General features: G+C 41.1%; 1 protein-coding gene across 3 annotated transcripts; it reads right to left on the bottom strand.

The window, feature by feature from the left end:
• Positions 1-292: 292 nt before the first annotated feature.
• On the bottom strand, positions 293-7,913 carry sat2a.1 (spermidine/spermine N1-acetyltransferase family member 2a, tandem duplicate 1). 3 transcript variants are annotated; one of them, XM_049029363.1, is made up of 6 exons: positions 7,676-7,913; positions 7,086-7,137; positions 6,786-6,872; positions 5,327-5,428; positions 2,943-2,983; positions 293-2,245 (listed from the first exon to the last, which is right to left on the bottom strand). In XM_049029363.1, exons 1-6 carry the CDS (start codon positions 7,736-7,738, stop codon positions 2,066-2,068), a joined length of 525 nt encoding a protein of 174 aa, XP_048885320.1. In that variant the 5' UTR covers positions 7,739-7,913; the 3' UTR covers positions 293-2,065. The 3 variants fall into 3 exon arrangements, with proteins under 3 accessions (XP_048885320.1, XP_048885321.1, XP_048885322.1); XM_049029364.1 differs by lacking the exon at positions 7,676-7,913 and adding an exon at positions 7,529-7,588; XM_049029365.1 differs by lacking the exon at positions 5,327-5,428.
• Positions 7,914-11,564: the final 3,651 nt, after the last annotated feature.

The following is an 11,564-nucleotide window of genomic DNA, read 5'->3' as shown; positions in this document are numbered from 1 at the left end:
TGAGTATGTGTGAGTATGTGTGAGTATGTGTGAGTATGTGTGAGTATGTGTGAGTATGTGTGAGTATGTGTGAGTATGTGTGAGTATGTGCCCCATCCTGGGTCATTCGCTGCCTTGCACCTATAGGCTCTTGGAAACCCCCCCCCCCTTGACCCTGAATAGGACAAGTGCTTACAGAAAATGGATGGATGGATGGATGGATATTACGGGATACTGAGGATATCATATTCAGGCAGTTCCTTTGGCAGAGTTTGGCCTTTTCTGCGTCTATAGTAATGAAACACAACCGAAATTTCATTCATTGTTTATTTTTCTTTTCAGAGGACAATGACAAAGTTATGTGCTAAGAATGTCCCAGGAACTTCCGTCTGAGCCAATGGCAAAAACTCTTTCGTTCTAATTTGTACATCACTCTACACCACAAACACCAAGAATAACCATTCACAGATTACAAGTAGAGTGTTTTATCTTATCCTGGCATTTGAGTCGGACATTGAAAAAAACATGCATTTATGTTCTGTTCTGCCTTGAAGGGGATTACGGAAACTGCACCATGCCACACATAAAAACGGTTTGCACGGACATACAGACACACTTGTCAAAACTTGTGCTTGTCTTCACACTTGCAGAGTGTTTCTGTCCCAGTAAATTTACCATAATGCCATGTTATACCTGATTATATTAATATATTAAGAAAAATCATATAAGCTAATGGCTATTGTAGATCATTCAATTCACACACGCGAGTAAAGCACATTCAATACCGTGTTTTTCTATTAGTGACCTGTACCAAGCTGAACCAGCAAAGCTGTATGTTACACCTACAGTTATTACACCAGTGCAAACAAATTTCGTACTAAATATTGATACTATTTATTTACTTTATTTCAATATGTACTCTAAACAAAACTGTTCATACTTGTGTACCAGGTTTCCCCGTCCTGCAAAACACATGGAAAATCTGTACAGGAAACGCAACCCGAAAAAGCGCTTTAAGGATCTGAACCATGCAATACTCAGATCAAAGAACACACTTCAAGATGCCAGCTCAAGACTCTCTGATGCGGCACACGCCTTGGAGCTGAGCTGATTCCTTCAAACCCCGTTTTGCAGACGGGAGTTCACCATGCCAACCTCACTGATCTTCCCAGGTGAGACGAGGTGATGGACAGGTGCCCATTTCTCCGAGATAAAAGTGACAGACGAAAGTGCCAGAAAGAAAACAAATCAAATAAGAAAAGAACAGTAACAATATAAACGAAATAAATTAAAACGCGACGAAGACACAAACAAAATAAACAACAGACTTTGGCAAATACCATAGTCCCAATATGGCAATGGGAATTCAGATTTCTGTATTGGCACCTGGCCGACTTCCAAAGAACTGAACCCATATTCTTTAAATAGGAAGTTAACCTTTCAGATTGAAACCTGTATACCTCTAAAACCTCAATAATTTAAACAGTGCAATAAACTACAAACTATACAACCAAACACCATTAAACTTAACTAACTTTCCATTTTTTAAACTAGGTTTTAAACCAAATGGAATGGATATGCACTTCACGACAGTATCCTGTAAACAGTACACAGCGACCAAATATCTGCAGGGATGTCCATGTTGGCTTAAGTGCAATTAAGATGACCTCATACTCGAAACTCTTCCTACATAATATCAAATTCACATCACATGATGCATCTTCTCAAGTTAAATCTAACACTTAAATTTGTTAAGTTGATCTCTGTGACATTTCTTCAATTATGCACTTAATTTAATACCTAAAATTGTACCTTAAGCACAGAATATGTGCGATACTTAGGAACCTATGACAACACACTGGCGCATTTTAATATTTCTTACCAGCCAAGCAAGACTAAAACGAAACATTAATATTTAGTTTCAGTTTTGGGTTATCGCCTATTTAAAATGGTGCTTTATCATGTACAAATGTCACAGGACAGAGCAGAAATGGTTAAAAATACCCTGCATGCTTCGCCTGGGACTCCTTTCTGCTTCACGTTCTTCTGCGGCAGTAAGGTGTGGCTGCCAGGTGAGAAGGTTCCCTCAGTTTTTCGGGTCTCCCCGTGCCAGGTCCTCCAGCGCGGGCCCCTCACAGCGCATGCAGTGATAGCCCAGCCCGGTGGTCACATCCCAGCACCCTTGACTTAGGTAGAAGTCCATGGATTCTTTGTTCCAATTCAGGACGGCAAAATTCAGCTGATTGCATCCAGCTGCCAAACCTAGCTGTAAGCAACACAATAGCAAAGTGCAGTGGGTCTGTGTTTAATGTGAAAGCCACGTAATTACTGTCTTTTTATATACACACACATACAGTACTGTGAGAAGTCTTAGGCAGCCAAAAAAAGATGTTTAAATAACTGTCGTTGTGTAATGTTGGTGTAAAACTATGCTGCTAAGCCTAGCAAAGTGTGTCAGCTTCGCCATTTCGAAACCTCTGCTAAAATAACCCTGTTATGTCCAGCAACCATACAACACACCCGTGTGTTTTGTGACCTGACCACTAGCCCACCTCAGATATCGATTCAATATCTCGTTCGCTTTTTTAACTAATTAAGTTAATTAATTAAGCGAGCTGGTGGTGAAATTTAATAAATACATGGAATGGTTCGGGTGCCACCGTGGAGAAGTTTGGGAACTGAAGTGGTGATCATCTAGCCATCCAAGTAGGTATCAGTAACGTTTTGGAGAACAGAAGGCATTTTTACTAGTTCTAGTACATTCTAAGAAAATGTGCACTTACTACCCAGATAAATAGCGTTAAACATTTCTTTTGAGTGCCTAAGACTTTTGCACAGTACTGTATATATATGTGTGTGTGTGTGTGTGTGTGGGTATATATATATATATAAAAGTATATATATATATATATACTTTTCTTATGTACTTGTTTGTTTGACCTCATGTAACACTAGATACCCACCTGAGCGATCTTACTCATGAGCGCCTTCCCAATGCCCTTTCCTGAAAGTCAAGAAGAGACGCGTGAGACGGCCAGTCTGATTATATGTAAGGTGTCTCATCTTAGCGAGACAACAAAAGCTCAGATTTCCAAGGCTGAAATGTGCCAGGTGCCTTTCAGACGCCTTCCCATCGCAGGCACCTTTTTCAGGAACCAGAACCATTTTCAGGTACCGTAGTTCTTCGGAGGTAGTTCTTGAACTGTTTTTTTTTTTTAGACCCTACTCTGGAGTAGGAAATGTTCGCTTGATGAAGAAATACAGGGTCGGGGCATATAGTGATAAACATCCTGTATTTTTATCCTCCTAACGAGTAACAACTAATAAAATTACCTGTTCATCCTCCATTGTGAAATCATGTGTCAAGTCTAACTTATGAACTTTTTGCGTCTCCCATTCTTATTTAGGCTACACTTCCTGTTGTGTGGTGGGTGAGCAGCACACAAAAGTGGCCAGGAACTACAAAAGTTCCCAGTCGAGACTGCCGAAGAACTCGGAACCAGGAACCAGGTTCCTGAATTTCGGTGGAAAAGCGCCTATTGATCCTTGAAATCATTATTATTACTATGTCACACCCACAAGATATTCTACTTTGAAAGCAAACCCGCAGAGATATTCAAGATCTACAGACCTACATAGATATTTAAGACGTTGTGTCTGTGATTGGAAGGTGGCTAGTTCAAACCCACGGGTCAGCCAAGTGATTTTACTTTTAGGCTAGCAAACTAGCAAATACAGATGAAAAAAATGTATCCGAAAAAATCTTAGGCTACTAGAAACATACATAACGTACTGTCTCACCTCGTTTGTACATCTTTGTACAATGTTTTGAGGCATTTTGCAGTTCCGTTTGACTATCTTCCAAGAGAGTATATGCATGTGATGAATGCTTAAAATGCCCCATAATTTTTCTCCCACTGGCAACAGTGTCACTTATACTCCATTGTGATAGCAGCCCCTCCGGTATCACAAGCTGTAGCGAGTGTGCAAGACAGTCTAAACTAGTGACTCAAATATCATCGATTGCTTGTCGCAAGCTCTTTGTTTAGCGGCACTTTCTGCTTCCACCTCTCAAAACTTTGCTTTTCAAACTCTGCATATTGCTGTGCTACGGGTGTAAAATACTTTCCGATCGTCACTCTCTTGTCTGATATTCTTACGTTCCTCCTACTATAAAGGGTATGCACATGACATCACGGCAGGTGGAAGTCACTGTGCTCACACCTACTGAGTGGCAAAAAAACGCTGAGTGGCAGCGTTAGCATTCAGCTTGAATGCTACAAAAAGCATATATAAAATGGGAACGTGCTGCCTTGGGCTTGATTGTATGAATTGATTCAGCAAGACTGCTGAAAACGAAATAAGTACATATTGGATATAGATCAGTCACAAATGGTTCATAGGAGTTTTACACAAAAATGTTCTGAGGGCAGAAAGAAAAATAATTGGTTCTAAGAGATAACCAATTACAATATAGAGGAGGTGAGTCCAAGCAAATAGAGGCGGGACGAACCAATCAGATGTCTTGGTTCCACTTCCTCTACAATCTGACTGGTTATCGTTCTGAACCAATCAATTTTCCTTCTGCCTCGCAGGACCAGGCTGTTCTTGCTGTCTCAGTCATATGTGCGCAAAATAAATAATCATAAATATAGGGTTGTCAGGCTGGGAAAAGCACAGTACATCCTACAGTAGGGTTCAACCCCACCCATGTGTCAGTAGATGTCTGTGGTGAAGGGGCCCAGACAACATAAACAGATTTATATGGGTTAAAGGTATTGCTCCCAACTAGGGGGTCGTGGGATGTCGCTTAATGACATCTGCAGCCCACAGAGAAAAAAATAGCCGACAGCACGCATTTCACAGGAAGTGTCTGCTGAACTTTCTCTCCTAAGTTGGCTTAGGCATCATATTTGGAGGAGGAGATAGTGCAAAAAAACATCAGTCTAACTCCTCCTGTTAAATTACGGCTGCGCTTTAGCTCTGCGGAGTGGAAGATCTCCAGGAGCCGGAATGAGCAGCCCTGGTCTAAACACACAAGATACATTTAGCCAGGAGACTGTGTACGTGTCATTGGATATTTTCTGAGTAGACCTAGTGGGAGACGAAAATAAACACTAACCATTACATCAATTTATTAAGCAGATGCTTCTTTCTGAATCGACTTACAATTGAGAAAACAGGGTCAGACGGTCCCTGGAGCGATTGTGGTTAAGGGCCATGCTCAGGGGCACGGCCATGGGATTTGACCCAACAACCTTCTGGTCACAAGCACTAACCCACAGAGCCACACACCACTCAATGATAATCAATAATAATAATACAGGAACAAGGGCAGTTCACTCACCTCGATACTCAGGCATCACATACAGATCCTCCATGTACACAGACCGTCCTTTCCATGAACTATAGGCAAAAAAATAAAGGGCAAACCCCACCTTGGAATGTCCTGCAAATGATCGGAGTGACCATAAGCCTTTGTAGTTACATCCATATGCTCACTTAGACATAAATCCTGCTTATACTTAAGTGCACAGTCATGCGATTGCATACAAAAAATATTACCAAATAAATGTTAAACAGAAGAGGTTAGTGACTTTCCACTTGGCACCATCATAGGTGGGGGGCCACACAAGCTCACAGAAAGGGAACCGATCACCCAGCATCAATATCCAACCTGAATGGCCGCAGACCCCCACCAGCAATGTCCCAGCATGTAATGGAAAGCCTTCCCAGAGGATTAGAGGCTAATATAGCAACAATGCGCTATGCAACTTCATATCAATACTCATGGTTTTGGGACGAGGTGCTGGACAAGATGGCGTCCGCGTACATCTCGCCATACAGTGCACTTGTGATTTTAGGAGGAAAACAGCAAATTGCGTTTTCTGAAAGTGCTTCTCCTATTGGCATTTTATTTCTCAGGTGGGGGTTGACCTGCTGTATATTTGTACCAGTGTGTTGGCGGCTGAAACTAGAATAAAGAAAAAATAAATCTGAATAATTATGATCTTCATTTAGTAATGAAGATTATGCTCAGTGCTTTTTACATTTGGAAAACCTGGGAGCTCTGGCATACGAGGTCTGACACAAAAGCACGAGATTGCGTCTGTAACTCTTTCCGTATAACAAATTCAGCCATGACTGCCTTCAAAATAGTTCCCTTCTCATCTGTCACACAGCCAAATGCAATGCTGTCGATGTTCAAAGTGGTTCCGCAGGTCAAGTTCAGGATCCCCTGTTTTATTTTACCGACAAAAAGAAATGGGTTCCTTTGAGCAGTGACTTGATCGGTAGAACCGGAATCCTAGAGACAGTTACCCTGTCCAGAATGACTTGCTCGAACACCCAGCCTTCAGTCTTTTCTAATCACATCTCGCACTTTTTCAGTGTCGTCATCAGGAACATCTTAGTCTGGACTTATACTCTCTGGACCTGCATTACCGAACTCTGATGAGAACACACCTATATTTGAAGATGTGTTTACTCACACTGAGTGATGCGATTGACATGAACCTTGCAACACTGTGACCAGTCAGAACATGTTCTACAGTCGACTGTTTGTCCTCCGACTCTTGGTTCCCAAGGTCAGTGTTGTCATTCTGCGTCGGATCTCATATGATGTGTCTCACAGATGCACAACTTATACGCATTAAATTTGGGTAAAGATGAACTGTCAAAGCCTTTGGCTGTTTCACAGTGACAGAGGGGCACTAAATTAGCTCTAACATTAGAAAGGTGTCCTGCAGCCACACAGTGAAATATCTCTAGATACATCATTAACTAAACTACAGACTCGCTCTCACCATCTTTGCTGCTCCGGTGCTGCTCAGGAACCTCGGCGATGATGGACTGGAAGAAAGGGTTTTTAGAGAAGCCATCCTGTACAAGATCTGAAAAAAGGATTTCGGCATTTAAGTGGCTTATATTTACATCACCTACATATCTCCCGTTTGCGTTTATCTCAAACTATAATATTTCTGCAGTGATTTTCATGTACTTGCTCTAATATATAAGCCAAGAGAATCCACTAAACCACCACTTCTGCAAGTTAGTGAGGAACATTTACAAAAATATTTAGAAGATGGACAGATGTAATAATGTACCTCTCTGAGCAATTTTCACTTGGTCAGAAACTTTTTCATGTTTGGCCAGCTCCTAGGGACAAACAGATTCATATTACTAGTGTACAGTTCATCGGAAGATGTTACACATCAATTAATGTATCCTTCATAGAGTTAAAGGCGCGGATAATTCTGCGCTTTTGTTTTATCGAAACAGCTATTCCACTCAGCGAGCGCGCACACACACACACACACAATGTGGTAAAATACAGGCAATTCATCAAACATTTACTAAACAGGATTCTTCAAAATTATATACTGCACTGTCATGGAAATGCTATCAGTCAAGATAGGACACATACCAAATGCGCATCTATAACGGCGAGCTAGCTAGTTATTCTGGTTTCGTGTAGTTATTTCTGGAAGACATCTCACACTCGGAAAAATGAAACGGCGCATCAGTAATAGATCGCACCAAAACGTACTGAAATGACACACCAGCACCGTGGCATGTGTATGCCATGCTGTCCTTTTGCTACAACACCCAAGCTTACGCTGTGGCCATGCGTCCTCCGCGCGCAGACGGAACACGTGCCACCCTGTGCGACACGCCTGTCCCCACATCGGCTCACCATGATCATCCGGTAAATGTCCTTGCAGTCTTCTAAAGTGGCAGCGCGGATTGTGTAATCCATGTCACCGTAGTTCGTTTGCGCTCCGCGATCCCACGCAAGAATCGGTTCAGTGAGTCGTCTTTAAAAATCGATAAATCTGATGAGTGGTCTCGCTGGATTTAGCCCAATTCTACGATTCACAACCTCCACCGACCGCTCTCGGACTAAACAGCGCCACTCCTTCGCACTGTGATGACTATGGGAATAGAAGAAAACATTTGAATGCTGATTTAGTATTACAACTTAAGACGACCTAGAAAATTAAAATTAAATATATGTTTATCGCAGTAAAAATGCTTCATTTTGCTATCAAGAATGTGAGTGATACCGTTGAGCAATCAATTAAAACGTGGTCTAGCTGGATGGTTTGCTGTACCGCACAATACATATATGTTTTATAACATGCATAAGGACACGCATATTTATATGTTGCTTACAACTTATTTGTATTGACCAGCAGGCCTATCTGTTAACTGGAACTTTGGTTCCTTGTGTCAGTGATAGTTTATGAAAAAAGCCGGTTTTAAAAAATCTGAGATTATTTTACGCAACGTGCTTTCTGTGAGGATATGGCATTTGGAAAACTTGCATTCTCTGATTGATTACTTAATTATTTTACCTATTGGAATGATTCACCATAGTTGTGAGATTGATAAACACTTTAATCCAGGCGGAACTTCGATGTTCTACATTGAAATCTTAGTCGGTATATAAAACCTAATAGGTCAGTTGTGCAAATGCACATTTTCCACAGTTCCGAACTTTTTAATTAACTGGTGGAAGGGGTAAACTGGGGACATGTTTCCTTGCATTATTTCATATAAAACCCCCAACTAAATGTTCATCTCCAAGGCAAAAAAGCAACACAATAGACAAACTATTCAAAACTTAAGAAATAAGTCAAGAACTTGAAAACACAATATTTATCATACTTTAGCAGACCACTATACCATAAAAATAAACTCGAGTTCAATATTAAAAAGTCCAATATACCTGAGACAAACAGAACTGCACCATAAACAGATGAGGTGTGATTTTAAGATAAAAATAGAACAGAACAAGAATTGTTGCTAAAAATAGCCAGTAATGCGCTACAGAAACCAAGCATTGAGGTTTGGTGGGTGGGAGAGGAAATTAGTGGGACTACACCCATAGCGATCTGTCTCCAAACCATGTGCTGTGAAAATAAGACCTGGCCTGGATTATGGATGGGGGTTCTCCGCTGGATAAAGCTCTTTTTGTTCGTTGTAACCGCTAGCAAATAATAATTTCCCCAGTCGTCGGACGGTGACGCTACACCGCTCGCGTTTACGCACGAGCCGCTTTCACTGCCCGAGTGGCACCAAATCAAGCTATAAACGACACTAAAAGCAACTTACGAAACAGCCCACGGGACGTTAATTTAAAAGTCGACAACACTTATGAGCATAGTTCACAAAAATTGTGAGTTATTAATTAACCTAATACAAACTACACCCTAAAGCCAAAAAGTTGCTATATAAAATAGATAGATAGATAGATAGATAGATAGATAGATAGATAGATAGATAGATAGATAGATAGATAGATAGATAGATAGATAGATAGATAGATGAAATGTTATATAGCTTCAAACATCTAACAGCCCAAACTCTGTCAAACTGAAGTCAATACAGGGACGTGAACTAGCAACCTTCCGGTTTCTTTAACGAGATGGTTTCTCAGTTCTGCGGAGAAAACAGACGTTGTATCCGACAGTTAATCAAAATGGCGAGCGGGTGCTTTTGGGAATTATAACATCTGTGAGTGAGAATTCTTCTCTAGCATAATGCGGCTGAGAAACGTCACCGCAGTGAAACAGCTGAACGTTTCCCTGCGACCGGGCTGCATAGGAAGCTGCCCCCTTTCCTGTTTAGTCTATGACATCATTCGCGGCTGAAGAGAAGAGCTGCTTCTTCTCCTCATGTTCTGACATAGTTAATCTACGGCAACCCCAGAAACCGAATATATCTGCGTGTAATGTACATCACCATATTAATGGTAGAATTTTTTTGTACCGATGTTTGATTTTAATTATTACTTGCATGAATTCATGAAATGCGGTAGGGTGGAATCGAGCTGTAGTCTTATTTAATCTGTGTGTGTGTGTGTGTGTGGGTGGGTGTGTAGACACGCACACATATATATAAGCATACATACACGATAGGTTTATATTTGTTTTGTCCGTTTATTGCTTTAACGCCTTTTTTAAAAGAATCCAGATTCGTTTATTAATATGAAAGTGACTGACGTGTTTCCTCAAATGCATCCAAGGCAGAATGTCGTATTTGCGTTTCTTTTCAGCTCGTTTATACTCCCTGGCTCGAAAGTCAAATTTTAAATGTGTCAGTAACTCATCGGGGTGAAACAATTATTACATATGACTGAGCTGTATTTAACTTAACTAGTACACACGTTTTTTTAACATTATAATTTAGAATTTCCCACGGTATTAATAAAAATCTAGATCATCAATCGAAAATTTGTTCATCGAGGCAGTGACGCAAATTACAACAGTATTTTGAGATGTTTAACTTGGGATCCAACTGAGGAAAGATTCGGCAAAAATGCGTTATTTTCACCATATTTGGAAATCTGCAGTTCTTCGTCAATGCTTTTTTCCGGCTAAAATAGACCAACTGGTCTGGCACTGTCTAACCATCCTGGTCCAGACTTGGCAGCGAGTGGCAGTCATGTGACTCAGAAGACTGGACACCGCCTACTACACAGCACCCGGAATATGTTGAGCTTAATGCAACACCGAACGTATACGCTTTAGCTAATCATTGCATTTAGACGTCGGCGAAAAGTACTTGAGTTATCAAACGGAATGATGACTGTACACAAAAGACGACGGTTACCTGACTAAAACAACTCCCCATTCTCGCCATTTCCAGTAATCGCCAGTAACCGGAATTGGCAAGTAGTTATGCGGGAAGCATATCCTGGGGGGGGGCGTTTTCTCCTTCGCTTTTACTTTAAGTTCAAAGTTGTTGCTTTGGCCAGAAGCCAAAAAGGAGCTGTGAATACACTGAAAATAAATCAAGGACAAAATAACAGACTAGGGGGATTTATATTTCCTAAAGTGATTCTTCCATTGTCCTTTTCTTGATAAGAACTTTTACTGGAATTCATAAATGCAGTGAACTCCGGGAATTCTAAGGAGCCCCTGCAACCACACAAACAAGACAAAGTTGAAACGAGGCCGTTTATCTTTGTCTTCAAGCAAAGCTTAAATACGTAACAATGATCAGTTTGCTGTACTAAGTGATTCTGTGTATTTTCGGCTGGAGGTGACTAGACATTTTAGCTTCTGTAACTTAACCTGCAGTGCAGTGTGCTGCCAATCAAATGGTTGTGGGTTTGAATCCCAGGTGTGCATAATCATAACCCTTCTCTGTACTGTAGGTCACTTTGGATAAACACATGAGATAAATAAATGTAACCAGTTGCCAGCTGCAGAGGGCCTGGGGGGGGAGGGGGGAATGGAAACAGCACCTCGTTTGCACACATCAGATACAATCTATTCTCTTACATTTCCATTTATTTGCTATGTGCTCAAGGAGCTGACTGTTGGGAGGAGGCAGGGTGGGGTAGTATCTGGGGCAATTCACAAGAGGCTAGCGATCACTGTCGTGTTTGTTCAGGGGTGCCAGGTCCCGGGCCAAACTGAAATTACACAGGATGTACTGTTCTGCATTAGACACTCACATATGTTAACATTTACTGCAGTTTCGCCAGCCAACCTAAACTTTAAACACCACCAATTAAATAAGATTTTTTTTTTTGCCAGAAAGTAGACAAGCCGTGTGTGATTGATGCTGGCTGG

This window comes from Brienomyrus brachyistius, chromosome 10 (assembly GCF_023856365.1).
Source record: "Brienomyrus brachyistius isolate T26 chromosome 10, BBRACH_0.4, whole genome shotgun sequence".
Taxonomy (NCBI): domain Eukaryota; kingdom Metazoa; phylum Chordata; class Actinopteri; order Osteoglossiformes; family Mormyridae; genus Brienomyrus; species Brienomyrus brachyistius.
Note: the sequence above shows the minus strand (reverse complement) of the source record. Positions and strands in the feature narration are given on the sequence as shown.